At 57.1% G+C, this 25,544-nt stretch overlaps 1 protein-coding gene across 11 annotated transcripts in view; it reads left to right on the forward strand.

Moving 5' to 3' along the window:
• Positions 1–5,847: 5,847 nt before the first annotated feature.
• The window catches only part of BIN1 (bridging integrator 1), a 57,893-nt gene continuing 38,196 nt past the window's right edge, over positions 5,848–25,544 (forward strand). For 2 of the 11 annotated variants that reach the window (XM_058548771.1, XM_058548772.1), the window contains exon 1: positions 5,860–6,070. In XM_058548771.1, coding sequence (XP_058404754.1) covers positions 5,987–6,070 — 84 coding nt within the window. In that variant the 5' untranslated portion in view covers positions 5,860–5,986. Of the gene's footprint in view, positions 6,071–7,118; positions 7,366–25,544 lie in introns of those variants that run through there. The other 9 variants (XM_058548774.1, XM_058548775.1, XM_058548778.1 and 6 more) reach the window with 8 other exon arrangements.

Genomic DNA, 25,544 nt, shown 5'->3' on the forward strand with positions numbered 1-25,544 from the left:
CAGGCCAGGGAGAATGGACAGATACCGGTGTCCAGCACCAGCCTGAGTACAGACCGAACTGCGTGTCCTTAGCCTCTTTTTCCACCTTTATTCTGAACTCTACCCTGTAACCTAGGTACTCATTTGTTCCGATTTGCCCAGGACAGTACTGGTTTATGCCTGCTATCTGGGTGTAACTATTTTTTTTCCCTTCACCCAAAACTGTCCAAGTTTGGACATTCTATATTCATTCAGATGGACCAGGCAGAGGCACTCAGGAGAAACTCTACCTTGAAGATACCTGTAACATCGGGGATTCATAAGGGTTGTCTCTCAGAAGGACATTAGTATGATAACTCTTTTAATTGAAAGTGACCTCAAATTGGCTTTAGCAAGAAAAAAATGCATTGGTTCGTGTAGCTGGATAGTTGGAGGTGGGGAGTGGGCAGGATTCAGGCATGGCTGGAACCAGGTTCTCAAAGAGTATTGTTATGTCTGTCTTTCTCTCTGTTTCTCTATCCCCATCTCTCCAACTCTCAACTCTTGCTGACTTCATCTTCTAGGCAGGATCTTTAACATGGTGGGCAAGCTGGCCTCTGGCGACTCTAGACTCACATCCTCCCGTCTTAGCAACTCTAGCAGGAAGAGGAACTTCTGTGTCCTACAAGCACATATCCCTACAAGCCCAGGGAAGACTCTCATCAGCTCTGCTTGGGTCCTGTGATCACCCCTGACCCAACTACTATGGCTTGATGACTGGCTCACCTGGGGTATGTGCACATCATGGTGCCAGGAACAAGGCTGCTTCAAACCTCACCAAACAAGAAACGAGTTCCTAAAGAAAGCAGGACGACTGGCTGGGCAGACCAAATTTATAGCATCTGCCACCCACTATATATAGCCACCATTTACAGAGTCACTTACAATATTCTAGGGGCTTTATACATTTTGTTCATTATTTCCACAATAATCTAAAGAGGTAATTTACCCCCATATTACAGAAGAGGCTTGAACAGTTTAAATAACATACCAAAGGATGGAAAAGTGGCAAACGGAGGAGCTGACTTCTGACTTCAGGTCTGTCTGCCCCTCCCATAATATCACAGAGGCATTAGACTCATGGGAGGGAGCAAGGATAATGGGAGTCAGGGGGCCCTTCTTGGACACCATATCACACGTATGCTGCCCTGAAATAATGCTTCTGGAAAGACAAATTCCTTTCTGGTTCTGCCTGTAGATTCTTCTGAATCCCCCGTCTGTCAGAGGTGAAGCCCGCTGTGCCAGGAGGGATGTATGGAGTTGGTCTGTTCCAGACACTGGAGATTGCCAGGTGCTAAGCCATCTCAGCACAGAACCTACCAGCCGTGTTCCTTTGGGTAAATCCGTCTTCTCCGAGTCTCCATCTATAAAAGAATGGCAAAAAGTCCTACTGCTGTGGAACACAGGATTATTCTGACAGTCAAAGGAATAAATAAAAAATCTTGCTTTCTAAGATAGAATGACGACGATGATGATGATGAGGGTCATAGTGCTGGCTCAGAGCCTCTTCCTCAACTCTTGAAGTACAGAAGGATACACGGGGGAGGGGCTCTGTTTTCTCTAACGCAAAGGAGGACTGCCCCGTGCTTGTCTGAGTTCTTCACAGTTTAGAAAATCCTTTCCCCAGAACTCAAGGTTCAGACGCGCAGCTCAGCAGGCACGGCACACATGGTCTGCCTCTGTGCCTCCTTCTACTCTGCCACATTGTGGTCTCCCAACTAGCATTCTAGGGGACAGTTTCCTCATTTCAATATGTATTTTTTTCTTTTTTTTAGTTTTTTATTGATGTCATAATAGTTTATAACTTTTTGAGATTCCAGTGTACATTATTATTTGTCAGTCACCATATAGATGTGCCCCTTCACCCCTTGTGCCCACCTCCCAACTCCCTTCCCCCTGGTAACCGCCAAACTGTTCTCTCTGTCCGTGTGTTAGTTTATATTCCACATATGAGAGAGGACATACAGTGTTTGTCTTTCTCTCTCTGGCTTTCAATATGTATTTTTAATAGCATTTCTTTCTGATTACAAAAATAGTACATGTACGAAATTTGGAAAATAAAAAAGGAAGAAGAGGAAAAAAAAAACCATGCTCAATTGCTCTACCCAGAGACATCAACCACATTTGGATAGCAGTTGGTACTATACTGTTTGTTATACAATTTAATATCCTGCATTATTCTGTTGGCAACACATTATATGCATTTCCCATCACAAAAAACTTTACCAGCATTATTGCTTTGGTAAACATTTCATGTATGGCTATACTATAGTTTCGTCAGTCACAGGTGGTAATATTAAGGCCTTTGTGCAAATGTCTGGGGGTGTGCTGGACAGCTGGGCCTCTGGGGGTCTCCGCTGTGGAGAGCAGGAGGGATGCAGGGGCTGGGAGGCCTGAGCACTGAAGGGGCAGAAGCAGAGGTAGGGCAGTAGTATGTTGGATATTTGCTTGTCTGCTCATTTATTCCTGCCCCGATATTTGAGGGCTCCGCCAGGCACCAGGCTCTCTCCCTGTTCTCCTGTCACTGCCCATGACATCAGGTCTTCAACATCACTCCTTCAAAGAGCCTCCCAGACCCCCATCCTGTCCCCCACACGGTGTACTCCCCGGAAGGGGCTTCATTGCACCCATCGCTGTTTCTGCAGAGCAGAGCCCAGGACTGGTACTTAGTAAGTGCTCCGAAATGTTTGGCGACTGAGGGAGTGAGTGAACATGAATAACAACAATGACAACAACAACAATAATAGCTAACATTCACGTTTTCAGTTTTGTACTATTATAATGTGATGAACATCTGTGTGATTAAAGCTTTCTAAAATTTTGAATATCTCCTGGACTTGGGATTCTAGGGTTGAAGAATATGGATATTATGATGATTCTTAATACATATTGCAAGGTTGCTTTCCAGAAATTTTGTGTCTGTTACACTCTCAGATGCAGTATGTGAGAGTGTCTGTCTCTCTGGTTTTAAGTAATATAGTTAAAAAAAAAAAAACACTTGCTGATTGGATGAAAGTGGGGGCAGGAATGGTATCTCGTTGACTTAATAAACATTTATTTTTTCTGGTAAGACTCGACTTTTAAATCCTATTTATTGATCATTTGAATCTCCCATATTGTGAATCGTCCATTTGTGCCTTTTGCCCATTTTTATGTTGGGATCTTAATGTTTTTCTTATGTATTGTAAGAGTTCTATTTTATTTTCAAAAATATTTCCCTAGTTTCTTACACTTTAATTTTTTATGTCAAATTTCTTTTCAAAAGGGAAATAGCTTTATTTATTTATTTATCTATCTGATGGTAAAAACAATGGGCTATCATGGTAGAAAAAATCAGACACTGTAAAAAATCATAAAGAAGAAAGTAAAAATCTACATTCCTACCCTTTGGACTTATACTAACATTTGCGGAGCATTTCCTTCCAAACTTTTATCCTATGTGTTGATGGTATTTTTTGAAGTTTAAAATATTTTAATTTTTATGTATCCTCAAACTGGCATTTTTTATTTCAATATATCCTCCACTGCTTTTGTGCTTAGAAAAGTCTTTCCAATCTAGAGATCAGATAAAGAATTACCTTCTTGAAGGATAGAGCTATGTGTGTGTGTTTTAGTTATGAAGACAATATAGCATATTATGCAATATTTAGGAAATTAAGGGGAAGAAATCAGCCATGATGCCTTGACCCTAACACATCTATCTCCTTTGTGAATGGTTCTTTGGAGTCTTTGATCTGGAGAATTGTACTTATTTTTACACAGTTACAAGGAAAGGGCATGCACAGTTTCCTATCTTCTCCTTTTCACTCATTATTATACCACAAACATTATTTGCATGTTGCTACATAATGGTAGTGGTTGTTTACCATAATGGTAATGGTCTCTGTAATGGCTGTTTCAAATGGTCCCCTGATGGCCGCTCTGGCCGCTGTGCTGGCTAGCTGGCCCTATCCTGCTGATAACCATTTAAGTGGCTTCCAATTTTTTTGTCAAGTGATATTTTGAAACAACAAAGTCCAGCGAGGCAGAATCTCCCACTGACCCCTGCGGGCTGACTGTAACACGGTTTGACTTCTGCTCATTTCCTCCTTTCCTCAGAGGAATGTTGGAAAAAATCGCTCTTAGAAACGGTTAGAAAAATGACAAACATAAAATTAGGAGGAGAGAGACATGAAGTGAAAGCGTTGAGCTTTTAGGAGAAAGCTGCTTTAGGTTTTGTTTTTGTAACTCACGAATCGGGCAAGAGGTTATAAAAATAATTTTGACAAAATGCTTTCCATGCACGCAATGCTTAGTGCTTTTTCTGGGAAGCAGTTCAGTGTATCAGCTGAGGGCTTTAGTGCAGGAAGGCCTGGGTGTGGATCTCTGCTCATCTCTTGTGACCTTCAGCAGCTGCAGAGCCTCAGTCTGTCTTTCTGCAAAATAGGAATAAAAACAGGCCAGAAGGAAGGGCTGATGAAGATCTTTGCGTAGAGGCACTGAGCAGTAATAGGAAGAACCAGGAGGAGTAGCAGAGAGAGTGCAGGGCCTTCCCAACAGAGGGAAGAGAGAGCCGGCTATGGAACCCAGCCTCAACCTTTCATTTCTGGGCCTCAGCTTCTCTGTTTGCATGGGGGCTTGGTGTATGGTCTGCGGGAGGCCTTCCTGCTGCTCCCGGAGTGTCCCAGGGACCCCTGGCCTGGCTCCCGTCTACTCCTCCTCAGCAGGGCCTCCAGGACTCCTGTCTCTGTCAACTCAGCCCACAGTCCCTTAGAAACCTTCAGGCTGTTGCCCTGACCTCCAGGGCTGCATGGTGCCATGCATCCTTCACAGCCCCTGACATGATTTTAAGGAGGGGTGTGTTGGGGTCAGTAGTCACAATACATATTTATTAATTTTGAACGTGTCATTGGTCTGTTGACAAAGACGGTTACCAATAAGCTTATCTTCTCTTAGAATAACGGTCATTAATCATTTTTCTTCCAGCACAGAAGAGAAGACAGCCCAGGGTACGGCGGTCGACAGCCTGGGATGTGGAGTCAGGGATCCGGTTGCAGGCCTCTCGGTGGGTCCTGCGTAGAATGGGAACAATACCAGCACCCACCTCCTGGGGCTGTCGTGAGACTGAAGGCGACAATGCCTGTCGAGGAGGCTCTTAGCCGAGCGCCAGGCACACAGTGAGCGCTCAGTAATATTAGGTTTTGTTGTTATAACAATAATTATCAGCAAAGTGGAAGACCGGGCGCCTTGGCTGGCATGGGACCAGGCGCCGGGGGCAGAGACGTAAAGACGTTCCGGAGGCGCCCAGAGAACTCAGGTGGAGACGGTGAGACTATAGGCCGGGCGGGGGCCGAGCGTCTAGCGCGGGGCCAGGGGTAAGCCCCGGGGGAGAAAAGGGGGCTCCAGCCGCCCCCTCCCAGCCCCGGCTCCCGGATTCCAGGGGTGCGCACCAATCGCCGCACGTTATCTCGGGTTTTTGAAAGCACCCCTCTCCCCCATCGACCTCCTTATCTGGGCGGCTGGAGGTGACTACTTAGGAGGACAACACGGCGCGCGGCGGCCCCGGACCCAGGACTCTCGTATTAGTCCCCGCCCCGGCGCGGTGTCATTGGAGCGTCCCGGGAGTCCGGCTCGCCGCGGCCCCGGCACCCGCGCGCGCCGCTCGCTCCTGGCCGGCCGCGCGGTTCCGGCGCCCGGAGTGGCCCTTTAAAAGGCAGTGTCTGGTCCAGAGGGGGCGGGCGGGGGGCGCTGACCGCCGCCGAAGGCCCAGCCCCTCCCCCTCCCCCTCCCTCCCGCCGGCCGTCCCCCATCCCCCGGTCCCGGCGTCGCTCGCTCGCTCGCTCGCTCGCTCGCCGGGCGCACGCTCCGCCTCCGTCAGTCGGCGCGGCTGGCTAGTGCGCGGCGTGGAGCGCGAGCCGGGGCAGGACGCGCGGCCGGGGGCCGGGGGCTGGGATATCGGCGCCCGCCACCGGGCGAGGCCTGAGCCGCGATGGCAGAGATGGGCAGCAAGGGGGTGACGGCAGGGAAGATCGCCAGTAACGTGCAGAAGAAGCTCACTCGCGCGCAGGAGAAGGTGAGCGAGCCCGACCCCCAGCCGCCGAGCCGTCCGCGCCACCTGTCCCCCCACCCCCGCTTCAGGGGGCTGGTCCTCACCCGGTGTCGGGCGCTGTCACCTCCGGACGACCGCTGCCGAAGGCCTTCGGGGGGGCTCCACGGGCTGCGGCCCCGGCGCTCTGGGCGCCCTCTCCAGTCCTCGTCCTCAGTCTCCCCATCCCCGGCGGGGGCCAGAAAAGGGCGCAGCTGTCCCCGCCCCCCCCGCCCCCGGCCGCTCTGTGTCTTCTTCGCACGTCTGCAGAGAAGTGGCGGCCCACGCTCTCTCCGGGCGCGAGGTCTAGGCTCACCCCACCCTGGAGGCCGAGGGCCGGGAGGCTGGGAGACGAGGTGGCGCTCCCAGCCCTCCAGGGCCACGCGGGCCGTGCGGGCGGGGCCTGCGCTGGCGGAGGGAGCCTGCCCCTTGTCCCCTAGGGCCGCCGTGCTCCAGGAGTCCCGAGGCTGCCCCTCGCCATGCGCGCTCGCTCCAGGCCTCTGGGAGCTTCTTGCGTCCGCCGTTCCCTCCTCCCCACCCGCTTCTCCACCTTCTTTCCCCACTGGTCGAAGGAGGGATCGGGTTTCCTTTCCCGAGAGGTGCCTGCGGCCTGGAAGCTCGGGCCGGGACCCCGGGCAGCCGAGGGCTGCGCACCCTTCGGGGAGGTGCCCTTGTCGGAGCAGGGGCTTCGCGTTTCCGGCGGCTGGGGAGGGAGTGGTGGCTCTGGGTTTGGGGGCCCACGGCCGGGGTGGGGAACTGGCCCGGAGGACTGGCCGTGGGCCGCTGGGGGTGCGGAGGGCGCTGCAGGAAACCCGACTCCTCAGCGCTGGGAGCAACTGGCTCCAAGCGCGGGGGATGGAACCGGGGCTTCCCGTGGCACCCGGACTGTGCAGGAAATGCGGGGCTAGGGGGCGGGGGTCCGCGCCGGCTCCGCTTTTTATCCCCTGCCGTCTCTGCTTTATTGAATTGGATCACGCCAGCTGCTGACGCCACTTCCCCTGCCGACTCCGACTCTGAAATCTGAGATTGCAGAATCTGTGCTCCTGCCTGGGTGGCCCCCCAGTGGAGTCTGCCGCCTCTCTCGTCCGACGCACCGGCCCCGGGGACGGCTCGGCCTTCCTTTGCCAGGCCTGTGGCTGTTTATAAACAATGACTTTTTCAGCTGAGACCTGCGGGCTCCTTAGGGATGCAGCCACGTGATGGGTGTGGGGGCGGCGGCTAGAGCTTCCCCAGTGCCTCCCTCAGAGTTCTGCTGCTCATCCTTGTGGTCCCGGGCTAAGGAGGTGGGTGGGTGCGCGTGGAGGGAAAGGCCCTCAGCCAAGCTCCAGATCAGGCCTGCCCCAGCTGTCCGCTCCCTCCCAGGGCGGGAGGAGGGATTAGAGCCCCACGGATAGCTGCCTGGGGGCTGGGAAGCCTTCAAAGCTCAGGTTGGTGGTGGTGGTGGGAGGGGGGGGGCAGATGCTGCTGCCCTTGCTTCCTCCCCACTCCGGTGACTGAGTAATCCATCTAGGTGCCTGGAGCAGGCAGCTCTGGGCCTAAGCCTGCTTCCGGCTCCCAAGGGGCTGAGGAGGATGAGTGGGAAGCAGAGGGTCAGCTGAGACGAGTGCCCTGCCCCCACCCCACAGCTGGCCTGCTCCTTCCTGGCTCCCCTCGGCTCTTGCTCTGTGCCCTTTGCCCAGATGCCTTGTCTCTGCAGCACATCCTTCAGTAATTTCAGGTGCAATAGGCATGGGCCATGTCCCCTCCCTGTAAGTGGCAATATATCATCGCTGACCCCACTGAGCTGCCACCCCTCCCTCTTCAGCCCATTCTGTGGCCATGGGCAGTTGGCTGACAGCAGGTCAGCTGTGGATGCTGGCTGGATGCTGGCCTTGATCAAGGGCTGGCCCTGCCCAAGCCTGGGCTGTGTGGGACTGGAGTTGCTTAGTGCTACTGCTGCTCTCTGTCCCTGGGCACTGGTAGGAGACTCTCCCCCAACAGAAGCCAGAGCAGCACCACAGGCATCCTGGCTGAGTCTCAGATAGTAGCCTTCCTTTGTCCCTCCCTTGTGGGCCTGGCTGCATTACCCCTCTCAGGAAGCCTCAAGCCACCAGCTTCTCCCCCTTGCCCTCCTGTGGCTCAGTCTGTCACAGCCTGGGTGCCACTGACCTGGCTGCCTCCTCAGCATCTCTGGGGTGTTCAGGACCACGTCTAACTCTAACTCGCATTGTCGGTGGTCTCACAGGCGCCCTTGCCCCACCCCCATCTCGCCTCAATCAATAGTGGGGCAATTCTAGTTGTCCTCTTGCCATAGGAGGGCATTTCCTGACCAGGGACAAGTAGTAGCTTTGCTGGGGGACTAGATGGTATCTGCAGGAAGATGGGCCTCATGTGTCTCTTTTCTTCTCTCCCAATTTCTCCACATCCCTTCTTAGTCCAAACATCCACCAGGACTCAGAGGGTGACAGTGTGGTCAAGGAAAGCTTGCCCTCTGGTGCCTGTGGGGCCAGCTTTCCTGTCCCCTCAGCTCTGTGGGTCTCTCCTTGGGTCCTGGCTTGGCATTACCCATCGCCTGCCTACCTCCACCACTGGTCTGGGCACTCCCTGAGGGTAGGGCAGATCCGTGTGTGCACCTGGCATTCCCCTGGCCCCAGCAGGTGCAGAGTGACTGTTTATGAACAGAGAAGGACATTTAGGGGCTTGGCTTGGGAGCCCTGATGCAGGCCTGTGGTTTGTGCCATGGCTTCTCTGCCTTCCCTCATTCAACAGATGCTGCCTGGACGTGTGCTAGGTGCCTGGGCCTAGGCTGAGCCCAGGGGGCAGTGGGCAGCAGGGTTCCCGTGGCTCTAGCTGGCCTGGAGCTTGCTGTTGTCAGGTCCCGTGGCCTCTGGCACTGGTGTCAGGAGGCCATGAGAATATATTGGAAAGGTCACCAGGGTCTGCCTGCATAGCACCGTCGCTGCTCGCCTCCTAGCTCTTGCTTCCCCCAGAGTGCCCAGCGTGCAGAGCGTGTGCTGGGAGCTTGGGCCCAAGGGTGCCATGAGGTCATCTTCCCATTGCGTTTGGCTTGTCGGACCCTCTATAAATGACTCTGTCCATTTTTAGGCCTCAGTAGGGTGGCTGGGCAGAACCAACTTAGGGTGGAGCCTGGGTCAGATGACAGAGGATTAGAGGTTGGCGGGCTGGGCCCCTTGGGGGAGGGGATGGTGGGGAGAAGGGACAGCTGTGGCGAGGGTGGAATCTGGCCTGCTTGCCTCCGAGGTCCACCGCCCAGAAGTCCTCATGGAGCGTGCATGAGGGAGGCTGGCCTTGTGCTGACGGAGCCAATGATAAGCATGAGGAAGAAGGCTCTGGCAGGGGTGGAGGTGTGCACTCTGTCTGTCCCCATGGCCAGCCCTGAGCCTGCTGGGAGTGGGAGGCCCAGCGGGGAGGGGGCAGGGCCCAGGGCTGTCAGTGGGCAGCACAGCCCTGGCATGTAGGAGCAGATGCTCAGTAGATGGAAGGTGCAATAATGGTTATTAATAGAACCCTGACACATGCCCATGATGGCATTGGGCTCATTTGGGTGGTCAAGGCCTCCTCATGCTGTGGCCATGTTGGCCTCCTCAGTAGGAGTGAGGCCTTTACAACCAATCCTCATCCTCACAGCCGCCTTAAGAGTAACACATTACACCACAGAGCAGGTGCTCTGGGGATGGGAGCCCACCCAGGTCTGCTGGAGGCTGAGAGGCACCAGGCTCCACCCACCTGCCCCACTTCCCAGGCCCTAGTCAAAAGTTGCTCCCCTCCACCCACATTCTCCATTTCTCTTTCCTCATCTTAGTGCCCGTCTCTCTGTCCCTGAGTGTCTGAGGCCTCCTCCTGCTCCTCTCTCTCAGGCCCCCTCCTGCTCCCCTCTCTTGTCTGCCTCCCCATGCCATCTTTTCCTTTGTCTCTCACTCATGAGAGACATGAGCTCACTCACTCATGAGCTCATGAGCTTGCCCATGGTTTTCTGTATCTCTTCAGTCTTGGATCAACTTTTCCCCAAACCTGAGTTATTTATGTAGATGGTTCATCCTGCATGCTGGAGGGAAGGCTCCTGAGCCAGGCATCCTCTCTGGGTGGGGTGTTTATGGTGGCTCAGGGGACATTTGCCTAACGAGGAGGTTGGAAGCGTGGCCTGCAGACTTCCCTGAGCCCAGTGGGGTCCAGGGATGAGCTGAGACCCAGGAGAGTCTGCTAGCCCATGGCAGCGCTCAAAATGAGGCAAGGCTGTTTTGCCCAGGGTCCTACAGAGGAGAGTGAGTTCACTGGGCTGTGTGGGGCAGGAGAAGGGGTTCCAGGAGGGACAGGTGTGGGCTGAGGTGCAGGGTGAGAGTGAGGGCAGAGAGGCCGCTGGTTCACCTGGAGAGAAGGAGTGGGGTATATTGGGAGTGGTGAGGGTGGCTGGGGGGTGGGTTTGGGCTAGATTTGATCACGTCTTGAATGCTGGGGAGATCTGTGTATCTCATGGATTCTCAGCGAAGCCGAGGTTTGAACTGTTCTCTCCTCTTCACAGATGACCCATCACGGGCTCCATTCTCACCTTTGCTCCCTGGCGTCTGACCAGGCCCTGGGGCCTGGCCTAGGCCGTCTCGGCCCAGCTCGTCCCTTACAAGCTGTGTGTATGACTTGGACAACATTAGGAGAATGCTTCTGTCCCTCCCTCCTGCCTTACTTAACCCAAGCTAGGCCTTGCATGGTGCTTTTTCCATGGGGTTCTAGAATCCCTGAGTCCTACCCTCAGTCTTAGGCCTCTGTCTCACTGTAGAAGAGGCTACAGGGATGCGCCAGAGAGAGCATGCGTGAGAACGGCAAGCAGGCGGTCCTGGGTTCTCCTCACTAGCTGGGACCCTGGGCAAGTCGCAGGACCCTCCTGAGCCCAGTTTCTTCATGTCAAAATGGGGATACTAACGGTTCCTCTTCACAGGTTTGTTGTGGAGAGGAAAGCCTTGGACAGGTGCCCAGCACATGGCAGGTGCCCATTGAACGCCAGCTCTGTGGGGCGGCGCGGCACGGTGAGCCACACTGGGGCCCTCCCTGCCTGCACAGGCTCTTCTGCCTCTCTGCCTGAGAGTGTCCATTACAGGCCTCTATAGACAGCTAATCCCTGCTGAGCCCACGGCTGATCAGGGCTTATGATGTCGTCCCAGTCCTGGAGTGGTGTGCGTGTGTGCGCCTGTGTCTGTGTGTGTAGGGGCACCTGCAGTGGGGGAGGGAATCGGCAGTTCCGGGGTGAGTCCTGACTGCCAACACATAAACTGTGGCCCTGGCAAGTCCCCCTGCTCTGGGCTTCACTCTTGGCTATCAGTAAAGTGATGGTGGGGTTTGCTTATTCACTCGTTTATTCGGGAAGCAAATATTGAGCGCCCACTATGTGCTGGGCACTGTTCTGGGGACAGAGGATATGGGCTGAGCAAAACCAGACCCCTCAAGGGGGTGGCGTTCTAGCTGGGGAGACAGCAAAGAGACAAACAGCTGCTGTGCAAGCTGCTTCTCAGAGCAGTGAAGCAGGAGGTGGCCTGTAGCTCTTCCTCAGTGGCTCTGCCTTTCCTGAGCATCCCCAGCACTGGTGCTGAGGACTCGGGTGTGGATGTGAACGAGGGCGTCCACACAGTGCAGGGCATTGCGAGGGAGAGGCTGAGCAGAAGCTTCTGGTCTCCAGGTGAGAGGGCACCTGGGCCAGGGAGGCTTCCTGTTGGATGTCACCCTGGTATGTTGTGTTTTTCTAAAGCTGCTTCTTTGACAAGTCTCCTTTTGGGGTTAAAAGTGCAAAGAAAGGACAGCAATGCTAAAATCACCCTGCAGGGCACTGACAGAGGACAGGCCTGGGCAGCTTCAGCGCAGGCGCCCTCGCCCAGGAGGTAGGATTGGGGAGGGGGGAGGAGCCACTAAAAGAGGAGGAGGAAGGCATCAAAGATGCCTAGACTGGGAGGGCCGCTTGTAAGATGTCATGTCAAGCAGCAGCTCGGTGCATTGGAAACCACTTTGGCCCTAGTGAGCTGGGTTTGAATCCCTCCCCACGCGGTACTACCCTTGGGCTGGTCCCGTTGACTTCTCTGAGCCTCAGTTTCCTCACCTGAAATGGGAGGTATGTGCCACGGGGGATTTTGTGCAGAATAAGTGGACACATGCAGGAGAGGCTCCTAGCAAAGGGCAGAGCTTGTGGTTTCCTAAAGGAGCTGTTCTTGTGTGTGGAAGGGCATGCCCTGTGGGACCTGGCTGGCACCTGGGCTCCTGGGGCCTCCCTGAAGAGGCTGCCACCTCCCAAAGAGGCCACACAGTCCTGGACTGGGCAGCGAAGCTGGCTCCATGCCAAGGGCTGACGAGGGTCGGGCTGGGGAGTTGAGAAGAGAAAGACAGGTTCTTCCTGTCCCAAGGGGAGCCTATGTCAAATATTAACTTAATAATAATAGCCGTGGTTTATCGCATGCCTGCTGGGTGCCAGCTGCCCAGGAAATCTCTCATCCTCACTGCACCCAGGTGAGGTCAGCGTGATTCCCACTCCGCGGATGGGGAAAGTGAGGCTCAGAGCATGGGGTGACTTGTCCACGGGCTGTCCTGGCCAGCTGTCTGGGTGGCCACCTCAGGCCGTGAGGGGGTGTTCAGGCCTGGGGGAGGCCTGGAGACATGGAAATGAGAAGCAGATCTCCCGTGAGGCCCTCCTGACCCTGAAGGCCTGTCTATCAGGGGGGTCATTTGACAGATTTGGTCCCCAAGACCTTCTCCCTCCCCCATTAAATGAGATTTTGGGCCTCTGGTCTCCCCGTGGGTCCCCACCTGGGGTCCAGGCTTATACTTTGGGATGTAGCCTTTCCCCTTTTGGGATGTGTGGTGGGCTTTAGGGCAAGGGGACACGTGGGGTTTCTCTATGCAAGTCTAGAGATGGGGTTCCCATGCAAATGAGGACAAATGAGGCAATGGGGTGTGCGTGTGTTTGAGAGAGAGTATGTGTATGTGTGTATGAGAGTGTTTTCCCAAATATAAAAGCTGCATACAGTTTATTCAGTATAAAGGAACATCCTTCATTCTGAGATTATATCTGTCTACTTTTACGTTGTTGCAACAAGGTTTCTTTTATGAAATGATGGTAATACTAATTGTTTCTTAATGATCTTGGGCAGGAAATAGTCGTGCCACTGACCACACACACACGCACCTTGGGAAGACAATCTGAAGTCTGGGACCTGCTGCTCCGGGGCGTCCCGCCTGTGGACGGGACCTGTGGAGCAGGGAGGCGGTTCTCCTGGGTCCAGGCTTCAGGCAGGCGCCTGAGACCATCTGCTCCGTGGAGTGGGTCCTGCCTCCTGCAGTCGCTTGTGGCATCCCCAGCTCGGCACACAGTAGGTCTCCTGCAGACCTCTTGCTGGATGCACAGATTCTCAGGCTCGGAGGAGACAGACTGATGGCTGGCAGAGGCCGGGGAGGCTCTGGTCTCCGGGCGCAGGGAGGGGTGGTGGAGCTGTGCTGCAGGACTCAAGGCCGTCAGAGAGTAGGGGAGGCGGTGGTCAGAGCTCAGGGCTTGGGGTCAGGCTGGAGGGGCACCTCCCACCCACCACAGGCCGTTCTGAGGGCCCCGGGCATCACTGCACAGTGCTTTTTCCCCGCAGTAAATGGCTCAGGGTCGGGGTGGGGCTTACCTGAGTCATGGGCTGCAGTGCTTGGGCCCAGAAACTGGGTTCTTGGAGGTGGGCTGGGACCCTGCTGGGGAGCCAAAGAGGGCTTGGCCCGGGCCCTCCACAGGAGTCCTCTTCCACCCCGAGAAGGCTTTTAGGTGACAGGTGCTGGGGATCACGACCTGGGGCTCTGAGTGGTTTGTTGGATCCGAGACTTCACTGTTAGGGCCAGTGAGCTGCTGCCCTCAGACCCATTTCCGCTCTCTCTTTGCTGGGCCTCTTCTCTTTGCCTCCTGGAACTCACCTTTGCCCCAGTCCCTGACCTGGTCCCAGTGTCATAGCAGATGGTGGGATTGGGGCCATGGCGTGGGTGGAGGGCCGGGATTGGAGCCTGGGGGTGGGCAGCAGCCTTGGGTACTGAGAACTGTCTGTGGTGCCCCTGGGAGTGGCATTTGTGCCCTTATGCCGTGCCCAAGCCTGGGATGGCGGGCGGGTCCCACTGCTGCGCCCGCACCCCCTGGGAAGGGCAGCAAGAGCTGCAGATGTCTCCTCCTCTGCAGTGTGTGGCCGCGGTGTGGGGATGCTGAGCCCAGGGCGGGGAGCGAGTGGGCGGCTGGCAGCAGCCACCACGGGACTCGGGGGGACTGCTGAGGCTGGGCGGGGGCTCTCAGGCCTTCCGACCCCTGCAGGCCCCCCATCCTGGAGCCCCTAGGGCCCCTTTGTGGGGACGTCCTGCTGGCTCCTTGTACCTTGTACACTGAGTCAGCTCCCGGGGCCATGATGACCTGACTGATCCCCGTTGTCCTCTCAGTGACGGCGTGCCCGCTGTGGGCCAGGATGCTGGGATGCTGAGGGTCCCCAGAGGGGAGAGCTCACCTTGCCCCTGCCCTCAGGGAGCTCCCAGCCCCGCACACAGTGCCCATCGCAGCACTGAGGGGAGAGCCGACAAGGGCCCTGGGCAGTCAGGGAAGGCTCTTCCTCGGAGGTGGCGCCTGAGCTGGGTTTGAAGGACAAAGGAGGCAGCTTGTGGTGGGGGAAAGGGCTGTTGCTGGCAGTCTGTTCAGGGTGGCTGGACTGTGTGTGACTGGGGGTGGGTGGGATGAGGCCCGAGTCTGAAAAGATAGGTGAGGGGCCCAGGCCCCAGAGGGCCGAGAGGGACCAGCAGGCTCTGCCCCAAGACCCCTGTGCCCGGCCTACTCGCCTTTCTCCTCGGAGGTGGCGCCTGAGCCATTCGTCTGGCCGTCTCCCAGTCTGGGCTCAGCTGGGACCCAGTGTTTCACTGTCCTGGGCCTCAGGAGTCCCTGGCTTTCTGAGGAAGAGGAGAAGGCCAGGGGTGAGGGGGTGACCTTGGCCAGGTTAGAATCCAGCCATGCCCAGGAAGGCACAGGGGGTCTGGGGCAGGGCTGCCATCCTGGAGTCCACTTGTCAGGGGTGGGGTCACGGGCTGGGTAACGTCTGTCCTCCAGCCTTGCTGGAAAGGCTGGTGTACAACATCCTATACCTCCCCCCATCGTGTGCATACCTGCTTCTCTGTCTTTTTGGGGCTCCAAGGTGACCCTGAGGAGAGAGTAACACTGCTAGGCCTGTAGACCCTGACAGCTGGGAGGGCTGTCAGTGATCAGTTCACCCTTCTTCAAGGTAGCCCTGTGTGCTCTGCCCTTCGAGGCCAGGCCATTGACCAGATGGCCATGCGGGGGTCCCCTAGCTCCTGGGTCAGAGCTGGGGAGGGTCCTCAGAGGACAAGTAGTCATGCTAGCTGGTGGGGACCCTGGCTCCGAGCGCAGACCATTGGGTGGGGAGTGGACAGCAGTAACCGGAGTGTTGTGTGGATGGAGGCTCGGGGCAGCGGCTGGCTGGTGAGGGGGGCTGCGGTTTCCATTCAGGCCTGTGGCTTGAGGAGCTTTGCAGAGGCTGTGGGGCCGGAAGAGGGATGGGGTGGTGGGAGAGCCTTTGCCAGCCTGGCCCCTTTTTCCAACAGCTGCTGCTGCTTTCTTTGGACCCTTTGCTCAGCCTGGCCTCTCCCCAGGACTAAGGCCAACATGCCTGGGCCTGCCATTGGGCACTGGGGACAGACCTGGCGCAGGGAGTCCTGGGCTGGGAGAGACCCCTCAAGGGGGCCCCTGCCGCCCACTCCCACTGTGGTTCCCCTTTTTCTCTGCTCTGAGATGGCATCAACTCTCTCAGGAGGTGTCCTCCAGCCCATTGCTAATTATCTCAGGGGCCAGATAGTGGTGATGGGGTGGTTGAGGGCACTAACCTGGCCCTGGGCCCCTGGCAGCTGGACAGGGGGAGAGGAGAGACTGAACAGGGGAAAGACAAGAAGAAGGTTAAGAGGTGTGTGTGGGGAAGACAGACCCAAACAGGGCCTTTAATCCTCAGAGAGAGGAAGGAGTGTGGCCCCAGTGACCAGTTGCCTAGTCTGGTGCTCTGGGCAAGTCATGCCCTCTCTGAGCCCTCGTTTCCTCCTCTGTAAATGGGAATAAGAGTTCCTGCCCCACAGGCTTGTGGGGAGGGTCCAGGAGGAAGTGAATGTGATCAGTGCCTGGTCCCCGGTGGGGGCTGACATAGGGGTTTTTTCCCAGGGAGCATCTCGGGAACCCACACCTGGGAACCCACAGATATGGACCTTTCTGGCTTTTGAGCTGGTTTGTGGTTTGAGCTGTTTGTCTTTGCTTATGACAGGATTCTTGAAATTGAACTGCAGTGCCTTTGTTTCTTTTTTCCTGTATAGTCTGAAAAAGCTAATCTGGGAGGTGGTGGTATCACCTCACTGAGGAGTGAAGTCAGAGCCTCCTGAGCCAGAGCCTGGTGGAAGGGGGTGGGGTGGGGGCAAATGGTTCCAGGTGGGCTGTGGTTTGAGGGGCCAGATGAGGGGCACAGAGCTGGGGACAGAGGTGAGGGTCTCCCATCCTTCATTCATTCATACATCAGAAACCTGATATATGAACCCTGGCTCAGCTGCCGTGCCTCAGTGTGTCCATCCAAGAATTGGGAAGCATGAGATTCCCCTCAGTGAAGTAAGGAGAATTCCCAGACTCTTGTAGGGATAATGGCAGAGCTGAGTTCTGCTGGGTCCAGCTGGGTCTAGATGGTTCAGGAGGAGAGGACAATCTTAATATCTCCGTGGCATTTGGTAATTTACTAAGAACTCTCACACCTACCATTTTTCCTTTGTTTCTCTTGGTGACCGGTGAGGTAGGCAAGACTGTGGTTCCATTTGGCAGATGAGAACACTGAGCCTCAGGGTCCCTCCCAGCCATCAGGTTTGGCCCTAGGTTGGCCTTTCCCAGGTGCTGCCACCCCCATCCCTGAATCCAGGGAGTGAAAGAATGCTTGGAAGAGACCATCCAAGTGCAAATGTGAGTGCTTTCGAATGAAAATCAGTGTGTGCGGTTGCCTGCCTCCGTGGAGTAAACACCTGGGTGTGTGTGTGTGGGTGCGTGTGTGTGGGTGTGTGTATGGGAAGAGGGTGGGACCTTTGGTTGCCCCAGGAGGCTGGCACACCAGAGGAGAATGGGACCCTGCAGAGCTGGCCCTTCACTGGGTCGGGATTTCCACGTGGCGCTGGGATTCCCTGACGACTCCATGAGCGAGACGGGGCACCTGGGTCTCCGCAGGAATCGAGGGACCCCAGAGGGTCAGGGTCGGATTTGGATAGAGCCAGCCGGACTCTGCACTCCCTAGGGAGCCTCAAGTAGAGGGAGAGCTGGGCACAGATGCCAGAGTGCCCACCTCCCCTGAAGACAGAGTGGGAGTGGGGGGATCCTGGGGCCGGGGAGACTTAAGAACGAGTTAATGGCCAAGAATAGAGCTGAGTCTTGATCTAAACCGAGAAACAGAATCCACATTAGTTGGATGCATTTGCTGAACCTGGGACAAAACCCAAATATTGTTGTTTCTCTGAAATATAAACTAAGTCAGGAGTTTATTTGTGTCCCTCCCTCCCCCTAAGACTCAGTGGAGCAGTCTGTTCTGGAAGCTGGCCTGGCTGAGCTAGAATGTCACCACCTTCCCCACACTGACCAGCCCAGCCCTCCTGGTTGGGTGGACTGCGAGCCTGGAGGAGGCCACCGCCAAGGGGGCCCTGGACGCTTCCTGAGGACATTGGGGGCAGTGCTGCCCTGGATCTGGTGGACCAGTGGGGTCCCCCCTGGTGCCTGATCCTGGCGCGGCTGGCCTGGGGCCCTGTGGAAGCTGCCCTGAGGCGCTGGTGCAGGGTTGCAGGGCCTGGCTGGGAGAGCTGAGTCAGCACCTTGGGAAACCCATGGTCAGCAGTAGGACTCAGCCTGATGCCTGTGTCCCGACTTTGTGCCACTGCACTCGTGGGTCCCCCTGCCCGCTGTGCACGCCAAGAGACCAGAGAGGCCATCCCCACGTTCTGCAGCCAGTGCAGTGCCACTCCTGAACAGCTTGGTGGAGAGAGGGGCCTCTGGGCAGCGGACGTGCACCCTGAGACCTGGGATTCTGACTCCTGCTCTCCCTTCCCTCTGTCTGGGACCGGGGCCAGTTACTTAACCCTTCTCGCCTTGGTTTGCTCTTCCATACAATGGGGTAACCATCCTCCCTGCTAGACCCCGAGGCTTCGAGGGTGGAGGCTGGAGGCTGGAGGCTGGAGGCTGGTCCCACTGTGAGTCTGTGATCCTGACACCCGCACGTAACAGGCCCTTCAGGTGAATGGGAGTGTGCGCCTCCAGTGCGTAAGGGAACAGTTTGCAAAGCACCGTGTATAGTGTGGCAGAGTGGGAGGCCCAGGTTCAGATCCCAGCTCTGCTCCTCCCAAGGCCTTGACTTTGGGCGAGTTCCTTACCCGTTCTGAGCTCCGGTTTTCCTATTTGTGAGGATTAATGGGAGCAGGGGTGTCTCTATTTCATACCTGAGGACTCTGAAGGTCGGGGTGCCCGCTCGTGGGCCCAGCCCTCCTCTGGGGTGGGGTGGCCAAGGTGCCTTAGGTGGGTGTTGGGTGTTCAGCTGTGCCCATGCCCTCGGTGTATGGCCTGTTGGGCCGTCCTGCCCAAGTCCAGGCTGGCCTTGGCCCACTGGCAGTGGAGGAGTCCAGACCCAGCTTGGGTTCCAGATAGTGGGGCTTGAGGTCTCAGGGGAGGAAGGAAGGGGAGGGGATTGGCTGGAGTGGGGGACCACCTCTACTTCCCACCCCTTTCAGTACTCCCCCTGGCCCCCTCTCCCTGTGGGCAGCAGGAATCCCTTCCAGCTCTTCGATGATCCAGAAGGGTCCAGAGCTGTAGCACGATGGCCGGGGGCCGACCTCCCAGGATCTGGAGTTCGGCATCCACCCCCAGGCCTTGCCGCACCTGCGCTTTTCTACTTTCCCCCTTTGGCACAGTACTGTGATTTTGTCTTTTTTTAAAGGGAGTTGGTAACTCTGGCTGCTCAACTTCCCCTTACTGTTGAATTGTGTTTCTCCTGGTAAAGACGGCCCCGGGGAGGAAGGAAGGGAACATCTAGGCAGGAGCCCAGGAGAGGGCGGCCCCTCCCCAGCAGGCATAGAGAGCGTGCTGGTGTTTGCTGTGATTTCTGGGGGCCTCTGCCCTCTTGTGTGTGTGGTGTCTCTGCCACCCCTCCCTGTCCTCACTGCCTCAGCCCTTCTGGAGCCTTTGGAGGGAGCCTGGATGTGTTCAGTGGAGGGATGTGGGCCAGACCCCTGAGGACCTCCTTAAATGGTGAGACAGGGGCTCCAGGGCTGAGGCTCTGCCGGAGCCCTGGGAAGTCAGAGATGGAGGGCCCTGGGAAGTCAGAGATGGAGGGCGTTTCGTGCTTACCTGGTCCTTGCCTCCCTCCTCCGATTGTAGAGGTGGGACCTGGAGGGCGGTGACCTGCCCAGGCCTCTGGCAGCCCTTGCATCGTCCTCTGCAGCCTCCAGGCTGGGACTGGGAGGCCCTGCTCTGCCCACTGTGCACTGACCTCCTGCATCTGCTGGGGGTGGGAAGATAGTGCCTTCCCCTCCGGTCTCCCCTGCCCCCCCATTTCTCCTTGCCAGCACAGGAGTAGTGGGGTGCAGGGTTAGCAGGAGGAAGCCTGGCAGAGCCTCTCCTATGCCCTGGACATTCACTGCATCGGACAGGGTCCGGGCAGCCACGAGACTCCTCCCAGTCTGTTCTTGGTCCCCTCTCGCTTCCCCAACCCCTGCCTTCAGAGTCCCTTGAGCTGATTACTGGTTGATCAAGCACCCTCTCCCCATCAAGTCCCTGCCCAGCTCTCCTCCAGCCTCCACTCTGGTGAAATGCCATGGAACTAGCCCTGGGCTGGGGCCAGGGCCACTGTGTTCTGCTGTGGGGCCCTGAGCCAGCAAGTCTCCAGTCCTGATTCTCCATCTGCAAAGTGGGGTGCCCTCATGGGTACTGGGAATTTGTGCACAGTCCAGGGCTGAGGCGGGGAAGCCCTTAGCACAGCTCCCAGGCAGATGAGGGCCTGGGAGTGATCACTGGGGCGGGGGTGGGGTGAGGGATGGCCCTCCCCACGGTGTGTGTGTGTGGGGGGGGGGGAGAGGGGTGGTACGCGTGTCTGTGCTTGGGTGGGCAGGAGTGGGTGGGAGCCATTTAAAACTGACTCTGGGCTTTGACTCCTTTGAATAACAAAAATAATAGCAATAATGTGTTTGGAAAAAAACCCCACATATCTTGTCTCCTTTAGGTACTGTTTAATAGTTCTAATTTCACAGATGTGGACATGGAGGATTCTGATTGGTAAAATAAATGAATAACCTGGTTGCACATTTAGGTCAAGATTCTCAGACAGGAGCAGACATATGCAAAGGCCTAGGGCATCCAGAGGGACAAGTGAGTCCCTGTGCCTGGGGTGGGGTCAGGGAAGTCTGCCTGGAGGAGGTGGTATGAAGGGCCCACACAGCCTGGCAGCAGTAGGGAAGTCAGGTTTCCTGATGAGGATTATGGGAGGTGCCTGTGGTCCTGCCCAGGTCAGAACTTTGCTTGGCCCCAGGTGGGTGGGTGCAGGGCAGGGCCTTCACCTTCCCTCCCTTGGCTCTGGCTCTGTGCTCTACTGAGCTGTGGGCTGGCCCGTGCTTGGCTTCTCCCCTGCGCAGGCCGTTCCCCCTTGAGCTCAGGAAACAGCTGTTGAGGGGCTGGTGGGCGGCAGGTGGGCTGGAGGGGCAGATCCCACCCCTCTGTTGATGGCCTGTGTCCTGGAGCCTGGGCTGAGAATAGCATGCATACTTGCATGGAGGGCCCGGTGGGGTGGCGGCGGCTCTGGGTGGCCGTGCTGACTGCTCTGAACAGGTGGTGTGGAGGGCTGGGCCAAGGGTGAGGCCTGCCGGTCCTCAGCAGGCCCCACCCAGCATGACAGACAAGGCCAGCTGGCGGCCCTACCTCAGACTTCCGGGCCATGCCCTGGCTGTGGGGCCTCTCTGAACCCCTCTGCGAGTGGACTGCCTCTGGGCCTGGCTCTCAGATGTGGACTATCAAGGCCATTCGGGGCTGCCCATGGAGGCTGCTGCTGGTCCTAGGAGGCCAGGACTTTCAGCTGCTGCTTGGTTTCTGCGGGGCCTTTACCAGTTTCCCATTTTACCGAAGGGCCAGGGTCCCTGCAGAGCTGTGGGGTGAGGAGGCTGGGCCAGGAGAGGGAGGCAGGGTGGGTTGGTGTTAGCTGTCCACGAGGAATGTTGTGGGTAAGCCCGGATGAGTCATGGGGAGCAGGTGCGCTGGGCGGCAGCACCAGGCACCAGGCAAGGCATGGGTGGGCTGGTGGGGGGAGGGGCAAGGGGGCGACGAGGTGGAAGAAGCTGCCAGAGCTTTCTGGTTTGGGTGGGAGGAATCCTAGGTCAAGCTAGGGATAAGGGGGCAGGAAGGAAGCCAGCCACCACTCCGCTGGGCCCTTTTACCTACACAACCACACTTCATCCTTAAATCCCCCCTTGAGGGAGAAGGCTTGGCTTCATTTTACTGATGAGTCTCAGGGCTCAGAAAGGTGAAGTTCCCTGCCCAGATTGCACAGCCTGCTCCCTGCATCTCCACTCTGGGCCTCTCCCAGAAGGGGTCCAGAGCAATAAGTGCCCATCTGCCCTCTCTCCCCTTCTCTTAGCCAGCTGTCCAGACCAGACACTGAGCTAGTCAGCTGCCCTGAGCTGGTCGCCGGAGTGGGAGTGACTGAGGGGCAGGGGCGCAGGGCATGGGGAGCAGCGGCCTGATGCGGAGTCCGTCCTGGCCGCCCCAGCCTTCCTGGCCCCTGAGTCCCCACCTCCCTCTCCGACTTTTCTAGTACCTCAGACTCACCATGACCCTCAGGTGTCCCCATCTCAGGTGGTGACGGCCCTCATTGCTCACACCCTGGAGTCCCTCTCACCTCTGTGTCTGTCACCCCGTATCTGACCATTTCCCACAATTGCCTGTCCCTGCCCAAACCACTGTTGCCTCCCAGCTGGGTCACTGCGGTCACCGTCCCTGCTCCACCCTGCTCTGCAGTCTGTTTGGGGACTTTTTAAAACTGTCAGTCAGGTCAGCGCTCTCCAGGGCTTCCTAACCATGCTAGAGTGTCCAAGCTGGCATCTTCCAGGGGCTCCAATCAAGGCCCTGGGTCTGGCCCACTGCCAAGGCAGTTCGTGCAGTGGTTGGAGTGCGTCACCTCTGGAGCCAGGCTTGGAGTGTGGCTCCTGGCCACGCCACTGGCTGGCTGCTGGTGACCCTGGGGAGTTTTTAAAGCAGTGCCTCAGTTTCCTCATCTGCAAAGTGGGGACGAGAATAGTATTTCCTTCGTGAGGCTGTAGAGGGGATTGATTGATGGGTCATGCGATGTGCTCAGCATCCTCCTCCGCCCACCCTCTCTCCCTCTCTTCAGACACACAGGCCTTGCTCTTCCCACCCCAGGGCCTTTGTACTTGCTGTGCCCTCTGCGTGGCCCGCTCTTGCTCTTCCTCCTGGTGTCTCTCTCCTTCACCAGGTCTCTGCTCAGGGTCCATTTCCCTGGGCCCCACCCTCCATGACAGCAGGTCATGTATGTCACCACGGGCATGCCTCCCCCTCAGAGCACTGGCCCCTCCAGGGCAGGGCCTTGCTTTGCTCCATGCAGACAGAGCCATCCAGGCTCAGGAGGGCATCCGCGAGGAGCCGAGCCCCAGCCCTCAGAGCCGTGGGAACAAGTCTCAGAGTCCAGGGGTGGGGACTCCCCAGTGTGGAGGGACCGTTGGATCTGGGCTGTGGGGGTAAAGTCGAGAGGGGGCTGCTGAGTGGGGAGCAGCTTGGGCCGCTTGGAGAAGCTGGTGACCAGTTTCTTTCTGCCCTGGAGTGGGGGCTGTGGGGCGGGGCTGGGTAGTTAGGTGGTGCTTGGTTGTGGAAGGGGGTGTCCAGCCTCGGTCTGGGTGGTCCTGGCCCTCACAGAAGCCCTCCTACCTGTGAGGATGCTGCCTGGTTATGCTGATGACTAGGAGTGGGCTCAGCCTGGGGAGGTCCCTGAGGGCAAGGGAGCCAGTCTTCACCAGGCCTGGGCCCTGCGGCACTCCCTCTGGCTCCAGTGCTGCTTTTTGCCTGTGCCTCCTTTTGGCTGACCCCCCCACCCCCCAAGCCCCGTGGAAGGTGGCACTGTGCCTGTTAGAGCCATTGGGTTTGGGAGCCGATGGGCTGCGTCCCAATTCTAGGCCCCTGCTTGCTTGGCCTTGAGACCAGGAGCTTGGAGCTCGGCTTCCTCGTCTGTGGAACACCTCCCTCTCCTCACAGCATTTGGGGAAGGCTTGTGAGGCTTTTGGATGCTTTTGGATGAGTGGCTGTGCTGTTTTGTGGCCTCCCCTCACCCCCGGCCGGCCCAGCCCCTCCCAGCACCCCTGACCCTTCCTCATCCTGACTTTGCCCCTGCTGCCTCGGATCCCCTGCACTCTGCTCTAGACTGTTCAAGCCTTCCCAACCCCCCCAGCCCACCCTGGCTTCCTCTGGGGTCTGGTGGCCCCACCCTGGCCGCTGGCCACAGGCTTATCTGCTGAACTGGCTGGAATTTCAGGCTCCCTGGGAAGGAGGGAGAAAGGAGAGGGGGAGGGGGGCTTCCTGGCCTGAGTCAACTGGAAACTTCTCACCTAGCCGGGAGCTGTCCCTTCCACCTGGAGAGATGGGTGTGGAGGAGGAGGAGGAGGACCCCCAGCCCCCTTTCTCAGGGGTGGGTCGGCTGACAGCCCTGGGAGGGGCCTGTGGGAAGGGCCAGTCCTAGAGGGCAGGGGGCTCCACGCACTTTGGTTTTGCCAACCATCATGTTTCAAGGCATTGCTGTGGAGCTGACATGGGTGGCGGCCAAGTTTTTATGGAGCCAGTTAGGTACATAAAAAAGAAAACCCCCTACTCTTGTCAGTGTTTCGTAAAGGAAACGGACAATCCCCAGGAGAGGAAAGAGGTAGTTTTAGTGACAGTCACCCAGGACAGGCCGGTTGGCTTCCTCGGTCAGTCAGTTGTTCTTGCCAGGAGCCCACAGAAAAGGGTGAGTCTTTGTGGACAGGTGTCAGGGGACAGCAACTTCCAGAACATGAGGACTTGTTAAAAAAACAGATCACCAGGTGGGAGTGGGGCCTGGAGCTTCCTGGGGGGGCAGCCTGCTCAGCTGGCCAGTAGGAACCTGGAAATGCGTTTCTAGTTTTGTATTTCATTGCAAAAGTCTTTGCAAACTTTGCATTCTAATGTAAAATCTGTCTATGTTGGTTATGTCACAGAAGTGTTTTCTTCACCAGTTAAATCTTTGGAACGCAGCAAGATGGAGCGTGCATCTTTTGCAGTAAACCCTAGACATGCTGCCTGTTACTCCTGGGGTCTGTGTACCTGCATTTGAGAATCACAAGTCGAGTGTGGGCTTTGGAATCCATCAGGTCTGGGGTCCTGGCTCTACCACTCGTTAGCCTAGTGACCTCGCTGAGCCTCAGTTTCTTCATCTGTAAAATGGGACCCACAGTCGCCACCTCAGGATGCCCTGGTGCTATGAGGCCAACTGAAGGGGGTGTCAAGGGTGGCGGGGCCCCTCAGGGTGGGTCCTTGGATCAGGCTCCCTGGGGGCATGCCTTGCAGTGTGACCTTTGTGGAGCTTAGAAGGAGGGACAGATGCAGTGCCCTCAGCGAATCCATGGGGAGCTGGGCTGGGCTGGGTGGTGTGTGTGTGTGTGTGTGTGTGTGTGTGTGTGTGTGTGAGCGCGCGCGCGCTGAGAGATGGAATCTGGTGGGGAGAGGTCCCCTCTGGAGTGTGAGCTGAGCTTGCAGCATTTCCCCTGAGGGAAGGCAGGATGGCCGACGGCTCCGCCCCAGAGCCAATGCCTCCTGCCACCACCTCGCAGCCAGTCTGGGGAAACAGAGGTCCTGAGGATGGGGGGAGAGAGGGACCAGGAGAGGGGATGAGGCCCCTCAGGCTGCTGCAGGGGTGTTGGGGGGAGAGGGAGCTGGCATAGGGTGTCCCCTCTGCTCCCGCAGACCTGCCTGCTTGCCACTGCCGGTCCCCCCTCGCCCCCGGTTCTACCCCCACTCCTCTTGCTCATTCTGGGCTCTTCTTGCACAGTGTCTCTTGGCCTCTGCTCTGCTTCTTGCCTGACTCCCTAGCCTCCCTGTGGTTCCTGCCACCTTCCTACTGTGCCCAGAGGTAACTGAAGGGCCGTGGGCAGTGGCCCTGTCAGGGAGCGTTTGTGCACGTGCACACGCCTGTGCATGGGAGCCTGTGAGTGTGCAGAAGGCGCTGCGTGGGGCCTGAGTGCTGGGAGCATTCTTGCCTCCTGGGGATGGAAGCCTGTTCCTGGCTCTTGCCCAAGGCTGGTGTTTCAACATTTCTCTTTCTTAAAAGTCACTGAGCCTTTGGGAAGTGGTAAGGCAAAGCCGGACGCGTGGCCAGCCTGGCGCTGCAGGAGTGCTGTGGGTTCCATTGGC

The sequence above is a fragment of the Diceros bicornis genome, chromosome 10 (genome assembly GCF_020826845.1).
Source record: "Diceros bicornis minor isolate mBicDic1 chromosome 10, mDicBic1.mat.cur, whole genome shotgun sequence".
NCBI lineage: Eukaryota > Metazoa > Chordata > Mammalia > Perissodactyla > Rhinocerotidae > Diceros > Diceros bicornis.